Raw genomic sequence first — 27,882 nt, 5'->3', positions numbered from 1 at the left:
ACGGAGGAAACTTTTCTTATCGATGACGTAATTGCGGTTTTGGTGGCGGGAAACACGGGTTACCTCAACAGTTACGGAAGAACCAGACTACGCCGATTAAAAATGCATTACAAACACACGGAGGATTCGTGGTGCAATACCAGACTTATTTTTTAGACGATTTGTCCAGCTGATTTCTAAAAGGTACTTTAAAAATAGTTTTACTGTGAGCTGTGGGACAGTTTTTGTATATTTAATTGATGAGTGATGTTGTTTACTTTTTGTAATGTTTTGGGAATTATTTCATGGGTATTTGTGGTGAGGAAAGACGCTATATGTATTGTAATGTTTTCTGGTTGGATATTTTTCGAGGCGAACTTTTCAAGATCGTTGATCATTGTTGTACTACAGTCCTGTGTACTCCTAGAACTATGAGGCTCCACGTAGTGGAGCCTCATAGGTTCAGAACCCCGCAAAATTGTTGTCAGCACAAAACACTAATTAAGTACAAAAACGTCCATCCCAACGAAGCCGTTTCCCACAGAACCGCTGCACAGTTTGCCCCTAAACTCCGTACAATACCTCATGACATACTCACGCTATGTGCACCCAACAAACATCGGTGGATTCTGTCGGTTTTTTGCAAAAATGATGGAAAATATGCCCTTTCCGCACTGAGCCAACCTAACACTTGAAATTTGCACGCGCGCAGAATGATCGCAGTCATTTTCGGTCCGATCGCTCGGAGCGCGCCGCGGGGGGTATGGTGTAGGAGCAGAACAATAGTATGCGCATGCGTACAAGTGCGAGTACGTACCCCCCGCGGCGCGCTCCGAGCTATCGAACCCGAAAATGACTGCGATACGGAAGCTTGAATTGCCTTCCGCGATACCGCGTTACCGCGATAATTTATCGCAGAAATCCGGAAATCAAAGATAATTCCTTCCGCGATACCGCGTTACTGCGATAATTTATCACAGAAATCCAGAAATCAAAGATAAATCATTCAACGATACCGCGTTACTGCGATAATTTATCACAGAAATCCAGAAATCAGAGATAATTCCTTCCGCGATACCGCGTTACCGTGATAATTTATCACAGAAATTCAGAAATCAGAGATACAGTACCGCCCAGAATTTACCATTCCCAAATGCCCACACCAAAGTCCCTTTGCCCGCTGTTTGCGATCATGGTCCCGCATGCCCTTTGCCCAATCCCCCTTCCTTAGAATTCGGTCATTAATAGAGGGCATCGTGTAAACCACAGACAATAATCCCCGAGCATACAGCAAAAGGGCATCGTGTAAACCACAGACAATAATCCCTAGCAGTCAACAAACTACCTTCTGAAACGGGCAACGTGTAAACCGCGCCATAACAAAACAAGAGGCCTGGAAGCCGACGTCGGGAAATTCACCCATACACACACGACGTACACAAAAAGCAGACAGAAAACGAAGAGCCGAAAAAAAAAACATAAAAAGAAATAATGCGGTCGGGCGAGAGGAGTAAAACTTTTTAATATTTTTGGGGGGACTGCATGCTCAACATAAAAAGAAATAATGCGGTCGGGTGAGAGGAGTAAAACTTTTTAATATTTTTGGGGGGACTGCATGCTCAACATAAAAAGAAATAATGCGATCGGGCGAGAGGAGTAAAACTTTTTAATATTTTTTTGGGGACTGCATGCTCAACATAAAAAGAAATAATGCGGTCGGGCGAGAGGAGTAAAACTTTTTAATATTTTTGGGGGACTACATGCTCAACATAAAAAGAAATAATGCGGTCGGGCGAGAGGAGTAAAACTTTTAAATATTTTTGGGGGGACTGCATGCTCAACATAAAAAGAAATAATGCGGTCGGGCGAGAGGAGTAAAACTTTTTAATATTTTTGGGGGGACTGCATGCTCAACATAAAAAGAAATAATGCGGTCGGGCGAGAGGAGTAAAACTTTTAAATATTTTTTGGGGGACTGCATGCTCAACATAAAAAGAAATAATGCGATCGGGCGAGAGGAGTAAAACTTGATCATATTTTTGGGGGACTGCATGCTCAATATAAAAAGAAATAATGCGGTCGGGCTAGAGGAGTAAAACTTTTTAATATTTTTGGGGGGACTGCATGCTCAACATAAAAAGAAATAATGCGGTCGGGCGAGAGGAGTAAAACTTGTTAATATTTTTGGGGGGACTGCATGCTCAACATAAAAAGAAATAATGCGGTCGGGCGAGAGGAGTAAAACTTGTTAATATTTTTGGGGGGACTGCATGCTCAACATAAAAAGAAATAATGCGGTCGGGCGAGAGGAGTAAAACTTTTGAATATTTTTGGGGGTACTGCATGCTCAACATAAAAAGAAATAATGCTGTCGGGCGAGAGGAATAATGCGGTCGGGATAGAGGAGTACAACTTGTTAATATTCTTGTGGGACTAGACTGGATGCTCGATATAAAAAGAAATAATGCAGTCGGGCGAATGGAGTAAAACTTGTTAATATGTTTTGGGGGACTGGATGCTTGAAATAAAAATAATTAATGCGCTCGGGCGAGAGGAGTAAAACTTGTTAATATTTTGGGGGACTGCATTCTCAATATAAAAATAAATCATGCGGTCAGGCAAGAGGAGTAAAACTTGTTAATATTTTTTTTGGGGGGGGGGGGGACTAGACTGGATGCTCAATATAAAAAGACGTAATGCGGGACGATCGTGCGAGAGGAGTAAACCTTGTTCATATTGCGACACGGCTACTGACTGAGAAGTTTGCCAAATCAACGCAAACTTCAGGACCACGAGGTACGTCGACCCGCGGGCAACTAGTGCAGTGCGGCATTGTTGAAACTAGACTCCGTGTTGGTCTGATCATGGTCTGATGGATAATATTACGGCAGTCCCAGGCATCACAGGGGAGCCTCCTAGCAACAGTATTTCTAAGCAACCAGGTTGGAATGTGATGGGCATGCAGCCATGCACCTGTGGCTCAGACGGTCAGTGCTGAAAGCAACCAATGGCATATTTATTTGCCGGGAACCGGCTCATTTCATTGGCTGAGATACCATCATCACTGTTTATCATCTAAGAATCTTCCAATTGCTGGCGGCAAGTTCTCAAAGGCCTTAAAGTTCGGTGGCCTACTTCTGAACCCAAATGTATATGCTTTGTAACAACTAGAGTGGCATTGTATCAATTTGAACAATGCGGCTATCAATCATTCTCTGGAAAGGCTTTCCGGAGCTGAGATTTTATTTGGGCATTTTTTTTCTCAGAGACAGGGGAAAACTTCATGCGAAAAATGTGGGAAACTGAATTTACGTGAAATTTCACCTCCGTGTTGTGTACATGCACATAGATAAACGATTGGGGGATGATATTCCAAGTCCAAATAATTCATTAAATGTAGGGCTCCCGATGTCTTTTTTTCGTAGTACGATTTTATTCTTCGCTTATTTAAAAATAAAACTGCATGGCCTACATTATTTTTGTAAATGTTACTCTAGAATATAATTATTTCGGAATACATTTTGAAATTAAGTTTGAAGTCAAAGCGCTGTTGATAATCTTGTTCGTATACCTTTTAAAATTAGGAAAAACTAAGCATAATTCGTATTAAAATTTCCCCTGGAATCTACAAAAGAATTAACTGAGAGTTCAGAACTTAATGGGCTAGGGTGTTTGAAATCGTTTTACTTTAAAAAATAAACCGAGAGAATAAGATATACTAAATCGTATTAAAATAACCCCTATTTATATGATGTCTCTCTCTATCCGCGGCCGGGAAAATATTAAAGGGAGGACGATTAATTCTTCGTGTATTTCAAAAATAAAAAGCATGACCTACATTATTTTGTAAAAATGATTTACTATAGAATATATTTTGGAATATATTTTGACGTTATTGTTTGAGGGATGTTGTTAATCCTGATCATATTCATTTAAAATAAGAAAAAACGAGCATAATTCGTATTAAATTTCCCCTGGAATCTACAAAAGAATTAACTTAGAGTGCAAACTTTAACGGGCTAGGTTTTTTTTTAAATCATTTTGCTTTAAAAAAAATATTTTAGACGTAAATCTCTCCAGACGTAAATCTCTCTCTGAGGCCGGGAAAATAAAAAAAAAGGGGGATGACGATTTTATTCTTCATATATTAAAAACAAAACATGGCCTACATTATTTCGTGTACCGGTACATGTTCTACTCTAGAACATATTTTGGAATATATTTTGACATGAAGCATTAAATGCAAGTGCTGTATTAAATGTGCCCCCTATTCCAGCCGGGAAATAGAAAAGTGTCTTATAAAAATATATTCTTGCTTTGAAAGTATTCTTGCTTTGAAGGAAATTTTGAGACAATGATTGACAGGCGACCTTCAAAACTTATACACTGTATATTTTTGTTGATAATTATGTATGATAGTTATGTTCAAAGCGATTGATTTGATGACCGCCCGTCCGCCCGCCATAATGACTCCTCCAAAACGAAAAAGATAGCCATGTTCTCAAAGGGATGTATTTAATGCCCGCCCGCCCTAAGACGACTCGTAGGGAAAAAACAGTTGCGAAAGGGGGGCTGCACGGGCCGGGTGTGCCCCCATCTGGATCCGCGCGTGTGATGACGATCCTTACGAGTAATATAAACACAAAACAAATTTCACAATAGAGATCGCTTTTGTGAACAGAACTGCGCAAAGAGTTTACTTGTAAAACTTGTGTACTTGTTAACTATAAAAAGGAGGGATATTCCTTTTGACCAGATTTTCACACCCCTTTCTCAAGAGTGGAAGAAGAGCACGGGCCATGCAGGGCTCACCGTTCAATCATAGAGCTGTGTTTTATTTCAATTCAGTGCGGGCATCGTGTTCTATGTGTCCCGAAGAAATGTGTCGCGGGCATTGTGTTTGTGTACCTGATCATTTCACAAGCATGCCGACGTGCGGGCATCGGGGCTTGTGGTTTAGGAGAGTGTGGGCATGGGGGCTTGTGGTTTAGGAGAGTGTGGGCATGGGGGCTTGTGGTTAGGAATTCTAAGAAAGGGTTCGGGACCCCCAATGCCCGGCAACCAATAGGTCCCGATAAACGGGCATTGTGCCATGGTAAATTCTGGGCGGTACTGTACGTATTCCTCGATACCGCGTTACTGTGATAATTTATCACAGAAATCCTGAATTCAAAGATACGTATTCCTCGATACCGCGTTACCGTGATAATTTATCTCAGAAATCCTGAATTCAGAGATAATTCCTTCCTTGATACCGCGTTACCGCGATACCTTATCACAGAAATCCGGAATTCAAAGATAATTCTTAAGTTCCGCGGTACCGCGTTACTGCGATAATTTATCACAGAAATCCGGAATTCAAAGATAATTCCTTCCTTGATACCGCGTTACCGCGATAATCATCACAGAAATCCGGAATTCAAAGACAAATCTACGCGGTATCGCGGAAGGATTTATCTTTGAATTCCTGATTTCTGCGATAAATTATCGCGGTAACGCGGTATCGCGGAAGGCAATTCAAGCTTCCGTACTGCGATCATTCTGCGCGCGTGCAAATTTCAAGTGTCAGGTTGGCTCAGTGCGGAAAAGGCATATTTTTCATCATTTTGCCGAAAAACCGACAGAATCCACCGATGTTTGTTGGGTGCACATAACGTGAGTATGTCATGAGGTATTGTACGGAGTTTAGGGGCAAACTGTGCAGCGGTTCTGTGGGAAACAGCTTGGTTGGGATGGACGTTTTTGTACTTAATTAGTGTTTTGTGCCGACAACAATTTTGCGGGGTTCTGAACCTATGAGGCTCCACTACGTGGAGCCTCATAGTTCTAGGAGTAAGTCCTTTGTACATGGTGTATAGCCTAGCTAGTGTGCGGTGGTACGTACGTACGTAGGGGGGGGGGGGGGGGGTCTTGTGGAACTTCCGGTCATTGTTATGTTCAACCTCAAACAGTTTGCCAGTAATTCTGTAATTTTACCTTTTTATCGTCCTTTCAGAATTTGTTTATGCAGCACTGATATCTGATTAAACTTGCAACGTGATGAGCATGATGAAATTGAAAAACAATTTTGCCTTGACTTGCAAGTTGCATGACTTGAGCTAGCCCCATAAATGTGGCCTATTTACTGGACTGCCTCCGTAAACATAGGCCACACATCCACATGTAGCCTACAAAAACGTGTTGACTTTGCCAAATTTTGATTTTCACATTTAGGCTTACGTTGTAGGGTTTTTTTGCTTTAGAAGCATACTCACCCTCTTATAGGCTAATCAGAAAGTGCTGCCTTTTTCAGATGTATATTTTTCGTGAATTTTCCAGATTCATTTTTACACGTTTGCGTATCAAAATTTCAACATGAAATTTCACAAAAATTAGACATCTGAAAAAGGCAGCACTTTCTGACTAGCCTATAAAGAGGGTGAGTATGCTTCTAAAGCAAAAAAATCCTACAAACTAAGCCTAAATCTGAAAATCAAAATTTGGCAAAGTCGACACGTTTTTGTACATGTGGATGTGTGGCCTATGTTTACGGAGGCAGTCCAGTAAATAGGCCACATTTATGGGGCTAGACTTGAGCATGTTGAGGGGAAGTTGAATGACTTGTTTATCATTGTTGGCAAATTTAACCTTTTATTTAAGGCAGTGTATATTTTGCCAGAGGCGGCAAAACTTCAGTAAACGTTAGTTTGCCGGATATGCACTGAACATGCGCAGTTACTGTTTTTTTGTACTTACACATTTTCCGGTGACAAGTTTTAGTCTGGCTCCATGCCAAAATTATCGTTGTTACCTCGTATTCACAAGATGGGATTCAGACCATTTTATAATTTCGGACTTTATTTCCCTTTTAAAAAAAATCCTCCAGAGCCACAAATCTGAAAAAGAAAATGTAATACTCTGCAAAAAATGTTTGAGACATGTTAAAATAATAAAAGAAGAATATTCTTATTTATTTGGGGATGAGAAAAAAAAACTTAAAAATGTGGTGCGGTCGGATTCGAACGCGAGTCATCCCGCTTACTAGAGCCTTTGCTTAACCATTACACCAAACGTGCTACACAACTTTTGGTGGGAATTTAATACATCTTATAATTCAGCCCTATTTTAAAGAGTACAGCGCCCTCTGTTGATATGGATTGCCGCCAGCAAACCGTTAGTAATCGTTAGTTTGCCGTCATTACCTCCGGCAAAATATCCACTATCTTAAAATTTTACATAAAAATTTTATGTAAAATAGTGTCGTGCTTTAAAGTTTCACATCAACTTCAAGACACGATTGTCTTGAAGCTCAAGTTGATAGGAAATTGAATATTTATGAGTCTTTCGAATTTGAAAATTGCACTACTAAATATGTTTTATGTCAATGAACAAGGGGGAAAAAAAATTGTCATTAATTTGATAGGGCCTTTTCATTTTGATTGTCTACCATTTTTATTTGCCGTTACAATTACAGTGACTTACAGAGAACAAAATATCATATTTTCACAGCTCAGGATCAAGTATGGAACAGCACGAAGTATTTTCAACGATTGTCCAGAGTAAGAACGTCCCAAACAACATTGCCCAGACAGCCCAGCAACTCCTCCAGACGTGGGGCTGTCGACGTAACACCGAGACAGAAGTTGACTTAGCTTCCTACGCTGTGTGCGCACTGTTCACTGCCAGCGTCATACACAGGTCCGAATCCTAGACACTCTTATTACTGACCAACATATAATGTTCATTTTGGGTCTCAATTGTTTTGGATACAAAGTTTTTGTAAAGGTTTTTAAAACTTTTGGGGGTGGTGGGGGGGGGGGGGGAGAAGGAGGGATTCATTGATTTGTCTTTGGAAGTTTTATTAATCAAAATATACATTATTTTTGTTTGATACAGGAATGAGAAAAGTCAAGAGAGCAGTCAAGTTGTTGGAATTCCAACGTTGTCTGACCTTTTAGACACTGGCAATGTACAGTAAGTATGAGAACTCATTCCCCAAATAAATCTTCTCACCAAAATGGAGAATCCTGTGCTTAAATATACAACATGGATGATTTGTTACATCTGTTTTTCTTTGACTTTTTAGTATCAAGCGTTTCTTTGAGCGGATGGGGAGGTTGCAATCGGATCATTCCTTTCATCAGTCCGTCAAGCCTGCGCTGAAGGCAACCATGCAGAAATACTGTGTAACAAGTGCCCTCTACCACAAGTTCCAACAGTGAGTTGAACAATATTTGGTTTTTTTCTCTCTCTCACGGATGTCCTTTCAATATTTAAACAAGTGGTGGGATTTAAAATCTGGATTTTTAAAAATTCGGTTTGAATTCCACTATTCGGTTTAGATTTTGGAGATCGGATATTCAAAATCGAAACCAACCTGAAAATATTATTCCCATCTTTTTGAGACTCGGACGCAAGCTGCAGAAAACCACTGGAACACTCCCCAATTTGCTCCGTAGTCTCTGGTTGTAACTGCATTCACTCACTAGCGGTCTTCTCGGTAGTGGGCTCATTTGTCTGATCAGAGAGTTCCACACATTTTGTCGACATTACAGCTCTGAAGTGTTTTCGTAAAGGCCCAGTGGTCATTCAATGAATCCATAACTGGTGAATCGGATAACTGTTATTCAGTTTTGAAAAAATGAGGATAACCGGATTTTGAAATCTCTGATTTTTCCCACCACTACTATTCAAAGTCCATATAACTTGTTGTGTTGGAACACTATCAAAGTCAAATGCTATATTTTCTAGGATAACATTGTTTATAAAGACTGTGTTGTATTCCTTTGTCTTTGTGTAGACTCATGAAACGAATCTTCATACAAGACCCAGACAGCCCACTGGCCTCAGAGGTCGCAAGTTCAGAGGTCAATCAGGGTCAACCCAATAGGAAACACATCTGCTGGACATTGTTCCTACTTGCCAAAGGTACGACTGGTCATTTAGTTAGGCTTTTCTGAAATTAGCATAATTTTTTTTTTCTGTCATTATTTTCATTCTCTGATAGTATTCTAAACAGGGGCAAGGTCTAAACTAAATTGCAGGATTCTCTGGGAATTTTTTTTTTTGAGATGATATTGGCCCATATACTTGTTTTCATCAAATTTCATCAAATTTTCATCAAATGTTAAAGGGGTACATCGTCCAGAAATCGCCAAAATATTTATGTTTAAGATTGTTTACTTACATACGTTCTATTTCAAAGTTCTGGTTCAAAGGAAACTAACCTAATGTCACACTGTTCCTGAGAGAAGACGAAAAAACTTGGTTGCTTACTCCTGATGGCAAATTCTTAAAGGATGGTTGTGTGAAGGTTTTAAACGATCTTTCCAATTAATATTTCATTTAAAACTGTAGCCCAATTGGGTACTTTCCAGGATATAGTGTCCCTTTAAAGCCAGTTTGCATCTTCTCATTAAGAACAAAGCCTACTTTTGCAAATGTCGAGGCAGAAAGTTTTCCATAGGACCCCACGTAAGTCACAAACAAGAAAAATATTCTTCTAGTTCTGCAAAACACCTTCTCATGTGTTGTCGTTAATGACATTTGGTTTTCGTCGTCGTTTTCCATTTGTTTCATCGTCCAGGAAGCTTACAGCAAGCTGCCAATGAGTTGGTCATGACGCTTCACCTGCTGATCTGCTGCATTGAGTACACCGTGAAGCTCTCCCCTGCATTTCTGCTCCAAGAACCGTTCAGTAAGGCTATCCTTGCCTTTGTAATGAGTGAATGTTGACAAAAACGCGTGATGAAAAACTAACAAATTAGTCTGGATTTTGTGTTTCGGTACAGCTACAGCCTACGTTGGGAATTCAGAAGGACTTGGGAATATTTAGACACGTATACATGTATCCCTAGTTTCTGCCCCATTCAAAAATATATGGATACAGCTATCTACAGGACCATTTCGTTGTATTTAGGGAGAGATTAAGTTACGGTGCGGATGTTTTGCCCTCTTTGGGGCTGGAGAATTAAGGGGGGAGGAGGTTGGAATTGAAGTGCAAACATGGATGAGGACAATTTACTGTTCAATTCAATTCAAAATTTCACGTTTTATTTACTTACTTTTATTAAAAATACAACAGCATTTGTGAAAGGGAAACCGCAATAAATTGTATACAAACTCTGATACATTGCCACAATATCTATGCGGACGGACTCTGAAGTTTCTATCTCCTGCTGCGTGTACAGATTCAGCCCACTATTCCCAAGAGACAGAGGACGCCATCTTGCAAGCGCTCTGTGAGGAGATGGGTTGCCGTGACGACATGGCCGATGTAGTCTCGGTCGGTGAGGCGTGTCTTGTGCCTATTCTGAGCGCTATTCCCAGAGAGAGGCTCAACCAGGGTCTAGAAGGCTTGCCGGAGGTAAGACCAGCTACATTTTTAGCAAATACGCCATATTTTTAAGCGAATGATGGCACTTTAATGGGAATATACAACATTTGCTTTTGCTGTAATTTTCAGAAATGCATGGATTTGGGACTTCAGTATTTTATAGCAAATATTGTTACACGGACTTGTTTGACGTTTTGTGTTCGTAGTTGCTGGAAAAATCCCAAAAAACCCAACATTTTGATCTTGTAGTCTGGTTCCCTGACCCCACTTAAGATGAAACGGAGCAATTTGTAGGCGTCGGGGAATTCTAAGGTCAGGGAACCAGTCTAGCTGGCTTGTACCCGTTCATAGGTGTGTGATCGATTGCAAACAAAATGCGGACTAACTAAATATGGTAAATTGGGGGCAGTATTTAAAAAAAAAGCCAGTTTTTTTCCAACGCTGTTTGGCCAACCAGCGTTGGAAATCAATACAAAAATACCACTTTTTTGAAAATGACCGCACACCATGTGCCATTATTTCACAGGATGCTTGAGACTGTCATTCACTAACGGTCCAGTGTGGTATTTCGTGATAATTTGCTAGTTTTGTTTTTTGATGTTTGCAAATGTTTTATATTCCCTTTAACTAAGAAGCCATCAAATTTGTTTCTGATCATTTCCACGAGCCTAAAAAGAGTACATGTACTCTTTCTTCTAAAACACCCCCCCCCCCTTCCTAGTGAGTACAAACTGAAAAGGAAAAAAAATGACGATTTTTTTTGCTCATCATGGAGGTTGGTATCATCATTATTAATGACTTTTAAAAAGCATACATGCCCCCCTAACCCCCCCCCCCCAGGCGTACAGTTTGTATGCTCGTGAAAATGATGAAAATAATTCGTGGCCACTGAGCTGTTTTTTGTTAAGGATAAACACAGGCATGAATCAAAAGATATTGATAAAATTTAAACATTGCTTTTTAACTAGCTAAGCAGCTAAAGTAATTAGCTGTTCCTAATTCTAATTGGAAAAACTTTTGTTTTCCATAAGATTTGTTTTTTACTCTTTTTTTCACAATTTCCCATAGCTTTTTTACACCTTTTCCTTTACACCTTTTCATTGTACAAGCCATTTTGAGATTGATTTTTGTTTTTAAATTCGATCAACTACTTTGTGTAGTGATTGACCATCATCTGATGTGATCGTGTCGTCATCAGGGGTCACATGACATCAATTTAAAGGTTCAATATTTACATACAAATGTAACTATAAAACTGTGAGACCAATTGACATCAAACTGTGTAGCTACATACAGGCAATCAAACACATTTTTGGAACAGCTTTGTGGTTGTTCAGTAACAACCACGATCTCTTGTTGTGTCCGTGATTGTTAACATTACACTTGTGTCCAAATGCACGTTAGTTGGTTTTACACCGAATAATTCGTTTAAAAGATCGGTAATACGACAACAGGAGCGTTTTACTGGCTTGATGGAATTCGGTATTTCTGAGGTAATAGATGAACACGTTCAGCCAGCTGTGGATCAGTATGGGCAGGCCCAGCAGAAAGAAGCGCAACAAATGGTGTTTATTGTTAACATCAAGTATCAGACTGATGGCGGGAATCAGGGAAAGCGCAAGCGCGCTGATGACGATGATTAGCATGGTGTGAAGCGTCTTTTTGTTGGGTCTCACTGGAGCGTGTCCACCGTGAGCACTTGGATTGTCCGCGTGGATACGTCGTGCATGACGGCGCGTGATACTGAACAGTCTGGCATATGCGATCAGGACGGTAAGCAGACAGAAGATCGTTATTGTTGAATACACTACTGAAAAGTAAAAATCTAATATAGATCCATCGCGGTAAAAGGCACACATGAGCAGGCTGCTGAGATACACCGGTTGCCAGTGTGAAATAACACATGTCACAGAGACCATCACGACGATTATACCCCACGCGCAACAGACGGCGATACGTGCTCGCTTCAGCGTTACGAGAGAATGGTAGCGGAGCGCATACACAACTGAGATGTAACGATCCACAGTTAGCAGAAATAGTGACAGGAGAGTTCCCAGGACAGAACTGACGGAGGCAAAAGCTTGGATCCCGCAAAGTACGATCCCAAAAGGCCAGTAACCGATTGCCGCGCCAAAACTCATCGGTACGGCCAAAAAAATACCTACTCCTAGATCGGCAACCGTCATGGACCGCAAAAACACTTTGGTGGTGTCATGGATGCTGTCCACATGCCTCAGAACAAGAAGACAGAGTGAGTTCAGTGTCAGGAGAAGGAACGAAGACGGGACAAGGATAAATATGTATAAACGTGTAGTATGGTAGGGGATACCTGAATTATCTGTGGATGGCGTAAGGGACACATTGTCAGCAGACACAGTGGAGTTTTCCACATCCATCGGTGATCCAGTTGAATTCAAGTTGTCCATCTTTGAAGCAAAGAGTTGACACAGTTCAACATGAATTAAGTCAGAATTTGAGTATCTAGTCTCCAAATTTTGTTTTGATTTAAAACAGACCATCCAGATTGCCAAGGTTTTATCCTTTTACGTAAATTTTCCCCCAAAAATGGAGTGTCTAAAATGATGGACAGGTTTTTCAGACAAACGTTGCTTCCAACTCCATTGTGAAGAAGAGACTGTAGTTTACTTGTTGGCAGAGTTCTCCGTCTTCAAACATTTTAAACTGTAAAATTTGTTCCGAGATTCCACCGAAGTTATCATTCAAGATTATCCTGGAGCGTTGACCAAATTTGTGCGCGTCTCCACTCATATCCTCTACCGATGTCACTGTGAGAAAAAAATCAAATTGGGTGCGGCTTTTTCCTTGCAAGCTGATGACGCATCTTTGCAGAAATTATTAAAATTAGTACCAAGTCTTGTGATTGGCCATTCGTGGAAATGCGGAGAAAACGTGTCCCCATTGGCCAGTTGTCACTCCAGCCTCGAACCAAGGGTGATGGAGTCAGCGTGCCAAATTGATGGAGAGGCTGAGTTTGAATACGTAGCAGGCCTCTTTGTCGTGTTTGTCTGGTCATCCATTTATCAATCTCACCAGGACTTGATTGAATTATTTCTGCCCTTTCGTCGGCCGATAGGGGAACAAAATGGGGCTTGTCACTTAGTTGGCAATACATTGTAAATAATGGTCCTGTGGTACATGTACGTGCACTCTGTGCTGTTTACTGTTATCTCTTCTATCCATCACTAATACAAGGTTTATAATTTATGTTCTGGGCTGATGATGTCAGTGAAAATAAAATTGCAATTACTTAATCAATTTTAATGAACAGCACCAATACAAACATGTACCTGTGCAGGTTGTGCATGCCTTTTGTTACAAGATCGGACAAGGTTATCATCTATCAAATAAAAAAGTAGTTGCAGTAAGAAACAGCGCAGTTCTGATTAAGGTCAAAAAAAAAAGTCTCCGGTTTCTGGTATGGAGCTTGCCCCAAAAGTGGTGTGGCGACGCGGCTTTTTTTTTTTTTTACCTGTTTTTTTTTTTTTTTTTTTGGCTTCAAATGTCGGCTGATGACTGCAAATGGTGCCCGACTAAACTTAGTGCAAATATATATATGGGAGTCCAGAGAGGCCACATAAATCTTATTCTCGATCATAACCCCATCTAGAAACACGTTAAAATTTTGCAGCAGCAGAATTCCAGTCAAACCAGTGAGTTTGGCGGTTTTGAAACATCATCTTGTATTGAAAAAAAAACTTTTTCATTTTGCCGACGCGCATGGCTACGGCGACGCGCGCGCATACCAGAAACCGGAGACTTTTTTTTTTGGCCTAATAAATTTAGAGTAATTTTTTTTTAGGCCAAACAAAATTAAAATAGTTGGTCTCTGGTCAGACCAAAGTTCCGGAATTGATGCGGCTATGCCTTTTTTTGTTTTTTTTTGTGTTTTTTTTTTCAAGCTTGGATTGTATAGACAAGTTGGGTACTGTTTTGCTTTTTTGTGTCCTCATAATTATAGGCCTACATTGGTGTCCTCCATCGTTTGCCTTTGTGCAATTTCCCCATTCCTTGGTGCACCTTGGTACGAACATTTGAGGTGGTGCTGCAATAGAGGGCGTTGTAGCTACCGCCGAAAATTTGAAGGACAAAAAAAAGATTGATGTGCATGATCAAAATCGACGCGCACGCTGACCAGAGACCTTTTTTTCTGTTGGCCTTAGTGCAAGGCCAACTAGCTTTTACTAAAAATCGTGACTTGCACTTGTTCCCACTAAGTGATAGCGAATTAATGAAAGCACAACATCGATTTTGAGATTTTAACATCATAAAGTGCGGCAGAATATGAACTGTCCTATGATTTACAGCTCTGATGATGTAAAGTTGACATAACTTTATGAAAAAGTTACAATTGCTTTTACAATTTTAAATAGCTTGAAGAAAAGTTTCGATATGGCTTCAATAAACGTGACATTACTACTACATGTACTAGTGTATACTCAGAAAAAGACATTGTTACAGTGGTCTCATTTTAACTGAAAAATATGTTACATAAAACACAGAAACTTTCAACAAAATGAATTTGCACTGTAAGTCACATAGAGTGCCTGTATACAAATTTTTAAATGTCAAATACACATGTACATGTATGTATTATGCAAAAACCTGCAGTCCACTTGTATTTTTACCCAGGCTGAGCATTTTAAACGAAACATTAATTTTCAAAGATTGTAGCCACTCCATATATGCATCAGTTTCTTAAGAGTTGGTTAATGGTACAGTGTCCCTTTTAGGGTTAGTAATTTGGCTGTGATAATTACCGCTGGGCGAGTAACTTTATTACTCGAGCACTCGGGAGTAGTTTATGCTACTCATTGTTGTACTCATAGTTTTTCATCTACTCGAGTACTCATCCTGGCGTGAGTAGAAGTAGGTACTCACGAGTAGTAATTTAGAGTTGAGGGATCACGGCTTAATACGTCCCCTGCAAACAGGGAATCACTCTCTCCACCTCTCTCTCCCTAGGATTCCATTCGTCCAAAAAATAAAGTTTAAGTACATGTACATGTACATGTACATGTAACTGACCCAAAATGTTGAAAAATGTGGTGTGACTTTATTAGTTATAATTTACATCACGTCATACTAACGTATTTATGTCATTTTTCTGCTGTTATGGGAATTTGGTTAACTACTGGAGAGTACTCAACCACTCGCGAGTAATTTCTTTTCGAGTTCTCGAGTAGAAAAATCCACTCCTCGCCCAGGCCTAGTGATATCATTTTTCATTTTTAAAATAAGATTTTGACGAGCCCAAATGTATGTTAGTTGATTCTACAAATAACCCTTTTGAAAGATCGGTAGTACGACAACAGAAGGGCTTTACTCGCTTCACGAAACTCTGTATTTCTGAGGTAATAGATGAGGACATTCACCCAGCTGTTGATCAGTATGGGCAGGCTCAGCAGAAAGAAGCCCAGAAAATTTTGTTTGTAGACAGCGTAAATAATTATACTGACGACGGGAATTAGCGAGAGTAGCAGCGCACTGATGACGATGATGAGCATGGTGTGAAGCGTCTTGTTGTTGGGTCTGACCGGAGCATTTCCGTCGTGAGCGATCTGATTGTCGGCGTGGATACGTCGTGCATGACGGCGCGTGATACTGAACAGCTTGGCGTAAGCCATCAGGACTGTTAGGAGGCAGGACAGCGTTATCGTTGAATACAGTACTGGAAAAAAGATTGCAAATGTCGATCCTTTGGTGGTGAAGGAACACATGAGCATTCTCTTGAGATACTTCGGTTGCCATTTTGTCATGATACCAGATACGCACCCCATCACAACGATTATACCCCATGCGCAACAGACGGCGGTACGCGCTCGCTTCAGCGTTACGAGAGAATGGTAGCGGAGCGCGTACACAACTGAGATGTAACGATCCGCAGTGAGCAGCAGTAGTGACAGGAGAGAACCCAGAATGGCACTGATGGATGTAAAGGCTTGGACCCCGCAAAGTACGATCCCAAAAGGCCAGTGACCGATAGCCACGCTAATAGTCATCGGTATGGCCATGAAAATACCTATGCCTAGATCGGCAACGGTCATGGAACGCAAAAACACTTTGGTGGTGTCATGGATGCTGTTCATGTGCCTCAGAATGAGCAGGCAGATTGAGTTCAGCGTTAGGAGAAGGAATGACGACAGGACCAAGATAAATAAATATACAGAACTGGGGACGATAAATACATTGTCTTTTGGTGGCGTAGAGGCTGCATCGTGAGGAGACACAGTGTAGTTATCCATGTCCGTCTGTGGTTGAGTAGAATTCATGGTGTTTGTGTTTGAAGCCAAAAGTTGACACCGTTCAATGGAGTTAAGTGAGCAGTTGAATAGCAAGTCTCCAAATTTTGTTTTGGTTTGAAACAAAGGGCGTTCAGATTACCAAATGTTGATCTTTTTTCCCAAAATGGAGTGTCAAAAATCGCAGACAGGTTGTTCAGACAAAGCTTGCAGCTCGTAACTTCCAAGTGTGTTGTGAAAAACAGAGACTGTAGATTCTTTGTAGAAGGACGGAGCAGGCTTTCGTTGCCAGACACTGTGCCAAACTACAAAACATTTCCGAGATTTCACATCTGACTTTATATCCTCTGCTGATGGAAACATTTTATCGGATGCGGCTTTTTTTTCTCTCTCAAAACGATGACGCAGCTTCGCATAGATTATTTCCCAGTTTTGTGATTGGCCGTTCATGGGCAAAGCCACAGAAACGTCCATCCTCATTGGTCAGTATTTTCCCAAGCCTTGTAACTTTTATTGACCTAAGAAAAAGAGCGCGCTACATTAAGTTGGATCTGAGTGTAATAAGAAATTCTTCTGCTTCGTCACACCCTATTGATTGCCAAGATTTATAATTGAATTATTCCCCGCCTTTCATATTATGTTTTCAGCCTCACTTAATCACTATGGCAACCTCCTTCTATACATGCACATTGCACACTGTACTGTTGCCTTTTATTGTCATATTATATTAGACTAAATTGAAACTTTATTATCCTTCACAAGGGAAATAAAAATGGCCTTGACAAAGAACGGGAAATAAAACTCAATCAGTAATTAAAAAGATTTAAAATTCAATAGTCTTTCGTTGTCAGACACCGTGACAAATCTAATTTTTTTTTTTTCATCACTGCCGGCAAGAGTTTTAATTTTGTTTTTTTTCTGGGAGCCCTGCTTACATTACTGAATCTATCAGGGAATTATTTCATCCAGTTCGATTCGTACATCTCCAGTCTCACCGAAACAAACAAGTATCTGTGGCACGTTCTTGATCACATGACAGAAAGAACTTGCCATCGTTCCATTTTATACAAATAAGAAGTCAAGTCTAGTGCAGCTACGATTTTCTCAATATCTAGTGGTTGTTTTTTTTAGTGCCTGGCCATCTATCGGAGCACTGTGGTCTAATGGTTACGGTGTTCTACTCACATGCCGTGGTAAATGGGTTACCATATAAATCTCGGTCAAATATTGTCGCTTCGTATTTGAGTCACTTTACAAAGCCAAACCAACCTGTATGCTACTCGCTGTAGCACCCGAAACTGCAGGAGCACTCTTATAGTTTTAACACAATGTATTACAATGAGTACCTTTTGTGTTAATCAATTACTGTTACATATTGTTAAAATGACAAGTTTTATTTATGTTTTAGCTGGAGTTCCTTCAAGAGCAGTATGATCATATCTACCGGCAGGCAGGTGATATTGATGAGAGACTATTCCTTGACTCTTCATCACACCTGTTTGTGCAGAAAGCACCAACATCAGAGCCTCCTAGTCGTCCTGACACAGAGAATGAACATTCCTCAACGACCGCCATGACACCTGTCAAGTACGTCAGGACATTTATTGATCCTAACCCCAGCGGTGTATGACTCAAGTCCTCAATGATTAGTGTCTGTTTGTAGTCGCAATTTCAGTGACTCAGACTCGCACCAAATGACTCGGGACTCAGACTCAGGCTGAGACTCGGACTCGCCCCAAGAGACACGAACCCAAACTCAGGCTGAGACTCAGACTCGGACTTACCCAAGTGACTCAGGACTCAGACTCAGGCTGAAACTCAAACTCGCCCCGAGTGACTCGGAACTCAAACTCAGCTGATACTCAGACTCAGACTCGACCCAATTGACTCGGGATTCGGACTCGGGCTGAGACTCAAACTCGCCCCAAGTGACTCGGGACTCAAACTCAGGCTGATTCTCAGACTCAGACTCGACCCAATTGACTCAGGACTCAGACTCAGGCTGAGACTCTAACTTGATCCAAGGGACCCGGGGCCCAGACTCAGACTTGAAGTCGACCCAAGTGACTCGGAACTCGGACTTCGGCTGAGACTCAAACTCAGACTCAAACTTGACCCAAGTGACTCAGGACTCGGATTCGACCCAAGTGACTTGGGACTGAGATTCGAACCCGGACCCAAACTCGACCTAAATAATGATTCTAGTCATTCCTAGTGAACACGCCTAGTGAAAAAAAAGCCAAGTTAATTTTGTAATGGAATTTACCCTTACAAAAGAAGCAAGTGTGTATATGTTGGGAATAATTTTGAAACTGTAAATTGCAAAGCTTCTACCGCAGTGATATGTGGAACTAAAGTTGTAAGATTCTCAATGAATAGAAATTAAAACAAATTAAATTTGAGAACTTTTTGGTAATGTCTCTACACAGGCGAGCCATCAATTCAGTACAGAGTCTGAAGTCATTGCTGTCCACAGCCAGCGACGCTCCCTCCTCACCACTCACCAAATACTTCAAGGTCAGAACATTTTCCTTTTTCAAAACCTGTTTCATACTTGTTATTCTTCTAGCAAATTTATCATTAAACACTTCTACTGGGAAAATCGCTAAAAGTGTAATGATTGATTGAAATGTCTGTAAATTGAAATGTAATTAACATGCCGATTGACAGTTAAAAAGTTTGTCATGATTTACAATTTTGTGGTCACACTGTTCTTTGGTTTTTTTTTTACTGAATATGGAGAATCCGTCAAAGTATTAGCTTACATTTGTAGATGACAGTTATCTCGTTTTTGAGCCACATTTAAGAGCAAAATTCATTTACAAATGCGCACGGGGTATGAATCCTACATTAGTGAGCATGTAAATATTTATCTCGCTAGAGTCCAGATTAACATTCCAATAATTTGTCATTGATTGAAACCGTTTGGTTTGATTGGTTCTGTGGACAGAACTGCAGTCAGGACCCCAGTGTCAGCATCAATCAACGAGTGGTCGCGCTGAAGGACGCCTACGTCCATCACTTCAAGAGGGTCATGGGTTCCCCCTCTGCTGCAGTGGCGCGGTCCAGATTCCAGATTGGTGTCAGATTGTACTACAGGGTCATGGAAGCCATGCTGAGGAGGGTAAGGCTCGTACCATTCACAGAAGAGGGGCATTAAATATGGAGATATTTTCCCCAGAATTTTATTCCGACTTTCTGTTTACTGAACTCTTTAATTTGGATGATCAGGTTTTGGCAGGGAGACCTAAGAATCTTTAGGTGACATTATATTTCTATATATTTTTTTGGTGAATTTGAAGTTAAAGTTTTTGCCAGTTCATTTTTTTAAAAATTATCTTGAAAATTTCTTTCTTATTTTTACCTAAACAGGAGGAGGAGAGGTTATCAACCAAGGATTTCTCCTCGTTACTTCTCAGCGATCCATTCCACAAATCCCTGCTTGCTTGTGCCCTGGAAGTAGTCAACGTAACTTATGAATATTCCCGTAAGTCCCAATTTCGTTGGACGTAGAATCTTAGCACTTAAAGTCTTGTTGGCAGAAAGATGATGGAGGTACAAATTAACCTCAATCGACAATTTGAGGTCCAAATAACAGATATGAAATTATTTTGTTGTCTTATGGTACAAAATCGGTATATTCTATTACTTTTAATATTTGGATTCAATGCAGAAACAAATAACTTGAATTTAATCTTACAAACTGTTTATAAGATGTATTAAAACAGATTTTTTTTTTTGGGGGGGGGGTTATTCATAAACACAATATTTGGTGCTGAGTGTGACCCTTTTTCTCTTACAGCGAACGAATTTTCCTCCATGCCTGGTAACGCATCCCGGCTCTTGTTTCCATGGATACTGAATGTCTTCTCCCTCAAGGCTTATGACTTCGGCAAGGTGCTGGAGAGTTTTGTCAAAGACGAGCCCAAACTAACCCAGGAAGCCAAAAAGGTTGGTACATTTATCATCATCTTCTGATTAACTCATAGAAATCACAGTAAACATTCCTGCTCAGGGACATATTGTATGTTTGTTTCTCTCTCTACAGCATCTTCAGTCCATTGAGACTAGGATTGTGGAGAGCATGGCATGGCAGGCGACATCGCCCCTTCACGATCTGATCAAGACGGCTGGTACCACACTGCATATTGCCTCACCAGGGGTATGAACAAACTGACACATATAACATCCTTACACCTAAACACTCAATGCCGTTAATTTCTAGGTCTACAGCTATTAACCAAAGCTAGATGGCTAAAAAAAAAGAAGACATTTAATGCTATTCAGAAATAGTCTTCTAAGTAAACCCTCAAATTTTGTTTTATACCTTTTTTTCTTGTGCAGAGTATAAGCACAAGAACTAATGGTCTTAACGCACCCAGGACAACTGCAGCAGACATGTGAGTGTGATTTTGATAATCAACTTGATAAAAAAGTAATTTTGTGCAAACCTTGTATTTAAGCAGGCTTTCAAGTATTCCAACTTTTCCTACTTATTCCTTATTGTTTTTACCTTGCTCCTTCTTTTCCTACTTTTTTCTTGAATTTCCTACTTTTTCCTACTTATTCCTACTTTTCCTACTTATTCCTTATTGTTTTTACCTTGCTCCTACTTTTCCTACTTTTTTCTTGAATTTCCTACTTTTTCCTACTTATTCCTACTTTTCCTACTTATTCCTTACTGTTTTTACCTTGCTCCTACTTTTCCTACTTTTTTCTTGAATTTCCTATTTTTTCCTACTTATTCCTACCTTTCCTACTTATTCCTTATCGTTTTTACCTTGCTCCTACTTTTCCTACTTTTTTCTTGAGTTTCCTACTTTTTCCTACTTATTCCTACTTTTCCTACTTATTCCTTATTGTTTTTACCTTGCTCCTACTTTTCCTACTTTTTCCTACTTATTCCTACTTTTCCTACTTATTCCTTATTGTTTTTACCTTGCTCCTTCTTTTCCTATTTTTTTCTTGAATTTCCTACTTTTTTGGCCTACGACTCCCGAAAAATGAAATCTCATTGAATATTTTTCATAACACTGTTATACACACTGTCATATGTAAATCACACATTGAAGGGCTTGGGCGCAGGAGTACTGCAACTGTACTTCCAAGAGCTTAGTTGAGGATGGAGCACAAGTGTTGTGAGTACACAACATGCCAAATGAGGATGTGGACATGGGTGAGTATCAACGAAAAGTACTCCTGAAAGCCCGCAAAAGTCCTACCAGTTACTTTCATCCTGATTTTGTCCTACAAAGTCATAATTTGTTCCTGTTTTTTATTTTTGCTTATATTTTAATCCTACTGTCCTCCTTTTTAATCTGGGTCGGCTTGAAAGCCTGATTTAAGTAGTGATATCTTCAAAAACAGAAGTATTCCTGGTAAAACTCTTTAATCGCACTTTGACTTTCTTCACGCAAGCTGAATTTTATACTTTAAACTCCAAAGATATACAAATTTAACCTCTGACTTTAATTGATTCTCCACAGGTACTTATCTCCAATCAGGCCCACCCCACAGGCCCCGAACTCCAGTGAGGCAACACCCCCTCCCACTACCCTCACCAGCCCCCTTGCCAGACCCCCTCAGCAACCGCAGGGGGTAGGCCCGTACCCCTCCCCACAGCCCAGTAATATCCCTATGTCACCCAGGAAGACCCGGTCCGTATCCCTCAACATGTTCCTGAACAAGGTCCAACAGCTGGCCTACAGTCGGCTGGACAGACTGTGTGGGATGCTCACGGTCTCCAAAGATCTGGCAAGTCTAATTTCTTCTGTTTCAAATTTCAAATTAACCACTTCGCGCCGAAAATTTTGATTTTACCAAAAGGCAAAATTTCTAGCCAACTTTTGATAGACAGCCAAATGCCTCAAATACTGATTCACAAGAGTCATTTCAACAGTATTTGTACAGTATTTCTTGCCAAAACCTCATATGTTTCCATACTCTGGGGTGTGCACTGGAGCATAAATTGTACAACAATAGGCCGTGCACAACGGCTAAATCAAGATCAACACACGGTCCGCCTCCACATACTTCACAGAGTTTGTGTGTGTGTACAAAATACACGAGGGATTAGCGTGTTTAGACGTCACCCGGAGGCGAGTCAATGATGTCTTAACCCGTCAGCTGTGCCTGTGTATAAAACAGCCAGTGCGCGTTATCACGCCCTCCAACGTGAACTCATTAATGCTTACGGCTTACGCTTCAATTATATTTGTTCAAGAGCTTTGCTTTTTCAGAATCTGAGTAACAGTTTTTAATGAAAAACATTTATTTTTTTGCTTTTCAGATGAAGTTCATATGGACGTGTGTGGAGTACTGTGTCACCAACAAGACAGAGTTGCTGAAAAACAGACATCTTGACCAAGTGAGAACTAATTTAAATTTTTCCAAAATTTGTTAAAAATTTTGATAATGTTTTACCAGTTTTGGAAGTTTTCATTATTTGTGATATTCAACCAGAAGTTTAAGTTTTGTACATGGAAAATCTCAGGAAACATTACTTACATGTACATGTACTGTTAGATATTGTACCCAGAATTTCACATAGGTGTACATTTTAATGATAAACGTACAATCTGCATGCTTATTTGTTCTAATATCTTCACCATTTTAAAATCTGATCAGTTTGAGAATTCGTAATGTCTCTTCTCCTTTACAGATCGTAATGAGCTGCATCTATGCAATTTGCAAAGTGACGGAAAATGAGTTGAAATTCAAGGACATCGTCAACGCCTACCGCTCGCTGCCTCACGCAGAGGCAACGGTAAGACATCAGAAACTAAAAGACAAAATGATAAAATTACAATAATTGAGACAATTTATCATGATACTCGCAGAGAAACTATCAGGATTTGAACCAGCCAGCTGACTGCATTGGTCTGGGGAGTCAAGTGGTCTAGACATCTGCACTAATAAGCAGGAGGTTGTGGGTTCAGGCTCTGCCTGAGCAAGACTCGGGGTTTACTGATGTTAGAATTTAATTCAAAGCCCCCCTTTTTGGATCCAACTTTCATTTTTGTCATTAAGATTTTATGATATATGGTTGGGGTGATGTAACATGCTACATCCAAATTTTTGACTGACTCCCCGACTGACTGACTCCCCGACTCTTAAAATAACTATGAAAGCCTATTTTTGTCGTGGTTCTTATTCATATGTTGCGTTTCCATTCACAGACATACAGGAATGTGGATATCGACGGGACCAAGGAAGATTCCATCATCATGTTTTATAACAAAGTCTTCATGCCAGTCATGAAGGGCTACATCCTGCAGTTCCAGCCCAAGAACCAGGTAAGCTCAATCCCATAGCGTCAATCTCTAGAATTGTAGATAATACTTGGTCATTTTTATAATTGTTAAACCATTAGCAATGTGGTATATTGTATTTCATTGTATTTTCTTTGATGCATGCACAAAATCACAGTGTTGGGGCGTTTGGGGCAATACAAGGAGTAACAAGCAGGGCGATTTGGGGCGGTATGGGGCGGTAGAGTTAAAATACTGGAGCAAGCGAAACTATACCAAGACTTCAAGATGCCTCTTTCTTCACATCTTTGTGAATGAACAAAAAATATAAATTGTAAATCTTGATATTTGCTGTCTTTATGACTGTGCCATTCTTTAGTCTGTCCTATTTTTGAATTAAAATGCAAAAATTAAAATTGCAAATCCTTGATAATTATTCATTTAGCAAACCCCAACCGCCTCTCCGGTGCCTTCGAGGTCGTCCGCTGTGTCGCAGGCTTCCCCAGGATTCATGTAAGTGATTCTTTTTTTTCTGGTAATGAAACCAAGGATTCCTCAAAAGCGCCCCGGACACTGTAGCTCGCAAGCCTGAAGAAACCTGTAGAGAGAAGACAATGAGAAGAAATTACAGTTTTTAGAGGTGGGAGGAAAACCCCAGAAGAATATTCTGGGGGAACCCACGGAATCAGGTAGGAGCTGAAAACCCGATCCACATGTAGGCCCAGGCAGGAATCGAACCGGGGCCATAGGGGTGGAAGGTGAAGAAAGAACCACTACGTCAACTAGAATCCCTCATGGTTACGTGTTGTCAATCGTAAGGTGCCATAAATTCAAATTTTCACTAACTCTTACTCCCCGGTCAACCCTCTCTCATCATCCAAAATCCCCCACATTCAAGGAAATTGATTTTCTACTTTATGTTGTCCAGGGTCGGTCCCAATCTGTACATCTCACCGATGAAGGAGTCTCCGTTCAAGAGCCCACATCCAGTCAAGGAGTTCTCCTTTGGATCACCGAGCCAGCTTACCCCCAGAAAAAGGTCAACAAAACGTTTACAAAACATTTCACAAAAGATTCTTATTGCAAGTTTTAAGGCCACAATTATTTCAAAAAACCCTTTTTATTTAGAAATATTGTTTTCACTTTGCATTCTAAAAGTACTGCCAAAAATTTCTAGCACCCTTCAAATAAGGTACTTCTCTAAAAGTAAAATGTCTTTGTTTATTAGTGTATTTTAATAGCAAGCTGTCAATTGTCAACACTGATTTAGAGTTTGTTTTTTTAATTTTTCCAAATTTCCTTTCTTTACAGGACTCACTACAGCTTTGGCGAAGGGCCTGGGGTAAGCAATACTCTCCTACAATAAACCTCCTTTTTGGAACGTCTTAAAAATTTCCTCACTGTTCATCTTCAACTTCAAGTCCCAAAATATTACATTCCTGGATGTTTCAGTATCGCTCCCTAACACCAGTCTCCACTCCACATCTTGACCTTTCTTCGCTGTCTTCACCCTAATTTTGATGTCTGGAGTTTTTCTTCTTTAGTTTCCTGAACATTTCTGCTATTTCACCCAATGCCGCGCAGACCATGTTAATCAAAGTTTTGTTTTCCTTCCATTCAAGTCTTCAGAGAAGCTACGCGAGATCAACGAGAGAATGAAGCAAGCTAGCATGGACAGCGGAAGTAACACTCGCTCCTCCACCTCCAAACGTCTCAAGTTTGAAGATGAGGATGTCTCGACTTCCTCAACATCTCAAGATGAAATTGACTGGTTAGTATTGGTAAGGGGAGGGGCGGGGCTAGAGGCAAGGGGAAGAGGGAGGAGTAGCACTCGCTCCTCCATCTCCAAACGTCTCAAGTTTGAAGATGAGGATGTCTCAACTTCCTCAACATCACAAGATGAAACTGACTGGTTAGTATTGGTAAGGGGAGGGGCGGGGCTAGAGGCAAGGGGAAGAGGGAGGAGTAACACTCGCTCCTCCATCTCCAAACGTCTCAAGTTTGAAGATGAGGATGTCTCAACTTCCTCAGCATCTCAAGATGAAACTGATTGGTTGAGGAGGGGCGGGGCTTAGGCAAAGGAATGGGGAGGAGTAACAATTACCGTCTGAGGATGTCTCAGCATCATCAAAATCTTAAGATGTAACTGACTTGTTTTGAAGATGGCCATGGCTTCTTTCCTTTGATTATTGAATCTGATTATTTAGATTATATTTGATTTTGACTTTGAGTGACATTGGTTTCATATATAGCCCCATCACCAATGGAAGTTCATCAAGTAACGGCGTGTCCTCAACCAATGGTCACATGACGTCCCAGTCAGCGAGTGATGAACCAATGAGCACGCAGCCTTTACCCCCCAGCATGCAACGCAGGGTAGCCATGATGAGTAAGTATACCCAAACTTAATGTCTTGAGAACAAGATTAATGTATATTACACAAAGAAATTGACTAGTGCAGGGTTCGAACCTGTGACCTCCAGAAAACAGTATCAGTGCTCAAACGATCCAGCATTAGTCTCATGAACAAAAAAAGGTTTTGGTCGTCAAGCTATTGAACTTTTTGTTGAAAGTTCAGCTTAGAAAAGCTGAAATTCTTTGACTGCTCTAAGTGACAAAGAGCATCTTAACTGCCACATGGTTTGGGAGATTTGCCAAGATTTGACTTAAATTGATCTTTTTTCTCTCTTTTGTTTTGGTTCTGTTCAGCCTCTGATATTCAAGCAAGTCTCAGTCCTGCCGAGAGCGATGACAAAAAGTAAAAAACAAACCCTAAAAGTAAACAACAACAAACCCTGCCAACACGTTAGGAAAACGTCATGCATTACAAGATGAGTGCATGTACTAACAAATGGATTGTATTAGTGAAATCAAAACCATTTTTATCATTATTGCCCACAGATTGTGCCATCTAAATAATTTTATTTTATTGAGTTGCCGCACTGCAATTCAGGTAACATGTTTATTAAAAGCACTGGCCAAAGTAATGACGGGACTGGTAGCTTCTTTGGCATAACATGCCCCTCTGGCCAGTGAGAAAGGAAAACTTGTTACTTGTCAAGCAGAAAACTAGGTGTCTTGTCCATGCAGAGATTGACTTCAGGTTATGCTGTGAATTTGTTCACGATGTTTCAATTTGACCCCAAAATTGATGATTTTACAGTTTTTTGTTGAATAGTGAGGTAAAGAGTTAAAACAGCCAAAAATGGAGTTGCAGTACCACGCTTTTATTTGTAAGTTTCAATTTTTCAATGGACAGAATACTATCCAGTAATGTTTTGACTGCCAGAAACACTCTAAAAAATGTGATTCCAAATGTATAAATAATAAAACAATTATTCCATCTAATGGAGCAATCGTGGTTTTGCAGCATGTTTTCAAATTGGTCAATTTCAGCTATGCAAGATTTTAATAACGAGAATTCATGTTAATGTCTTTCATTTTTAATTGACCACGGATAGAGGCGGTCACCGAGTTTGTGTTATGGCCAAAAGAAGAGTTAAAAAAATTCAAACGCTTCTGTGAGAGTTCAAGAAAGTGTTGTCTGAAATATGAATTTAAATTTACCTGAATTCTGGAATTAGAGGAAGATTGTGAAATATTTCTTCAAACATGCTGCACTACGTTATCTTAATCTGTACAGTTGTAAATGTTTATCTTTTAGAACCATGTATTTAATTTTGGGAGCGTTAAATTATAGCATTGTTTTGAAATGTGATTTAAGTTAACATTGTACTGTGTGAAAGAATCTTTAAAAATAAGAAAATTCATTGCTATGTTCCAATCGTTTGGAAGTTGCTCAAAGGAAAATGAAATAATCAGGAGGAATGATTTCAAATAAACACAAAGTGTTTTCAAAGAGTTGGTTTTGTTGAAATTAATTTTGGGGAAGATAAGCTATGTATCTTATCCACTCACCAAAAAAGGGCATTTGGTTTTAATTATCTATGTTTGTTTTTAATCTCGTTAAGTGTAACAGGTGTTTTTTATTGTTGATGGCATGCCTGTTTTGGCCAGTGTGTGAATAGATTTGTATTTCTTAAAAAGATTCATGAATAAAAGTAGGGAGCAGACGCAA

At 40.1% G+C, this 27,882-nt stretch overlaps 2 protein-coding genes across 5 annotated transcripts; one reads left to right on the top strand and one right to left on the bottom strand.

Annotated features, from left to right (window-relative positions):
• The first annotated feature begins 29 nt into the window (after positions 1–29).
• LOC119724262 (retinoblastoma-associated protein-like) lies at positions 30–27,882 on the top strand. 4 transcript variants are annotated; one of them, XM_038195234.1, is made up of 24 exons: positions 30–183; positions 7,468–7,656; positions 7,855–7,932; positions 8,045–8,176; positions 8,759–8,886; positions 9,545–9,655; positions 10,149–10,324; positions 17,963–18,141; positions 18,984–19,071; positions 19,505–19,678; positions 19,927–20,041; positions 20,357–20,505; positions 20,603–20,716; positions 20,899–20,954; positions 22,041–22,308; positions 22,844–22,921; positions 23,216–23,320; positions 23,733–23,849; positions 24,250–24,317; positions 24,733–24,843; positions 25,116–25,146; positions 25,427–25,575; positions 26,057–26,193; positions 26,514–27,882. In XM_038195234.1, the coding sequence occupies exons 2-24, from the start codon at positions 7,481–7,483 to the stop codon at positions 26,564–26,566; spliced, it is 2,793 nt and encodes a 930-aa protein (XP_038051162.1). In that variant the 5' UTR covers positions 30–183; positions 7,468–7,480; the 3' UTR covers positions 26,567–27,882. The 4 variants fall into 4 exon arrangements, with proteins under 4 accessions (XP_038051162.1, XP_038051163.1, XP_038051160.1 ...); XM_038195235.1 differs by having other exon boundaries at positions 43–183; positions 7,433–7,656; XM_038195232.1 differs by lacking the exon at positions 30–183 and adding an exon at positions 213–297.
• Positions 11,666–12,846, bottom strand: LOC119724263 (beta-3 adrenergic receptor-like). The gene has a single exon (XM_038195237.1). The coding sequence runs from the start codon at positions 12,811–12,813 to the stop codon at positions 11,695–11,697; it is 1,119 nt and encodes a 372-aa protein (XP_038051165.1). The 5' UTR covers positions 12,814–12,846; the 3' UTR covers positions 11,666–11,694.

The sequence above is a fragment of the Patiria miniata genome, unplaced genomic scaffold, assembly GCF_015706575.1.
Source record: "Patiria miniata isolate m_02_andy unplaced genomic scaffold, ASM1570657v1 HiC_scaffold_18, whole genome shotgun sequence".
NCBI lineage: Eukaryota > Metazoa > Echinodermata > Asteroidea > Valvatida > Asterinidae > Patiria > Patiria miniata.
Note: the sequence above shows the minus strand (reverse complement) of the source record. Positions and strands in the feature narration are given on the sequence as shown.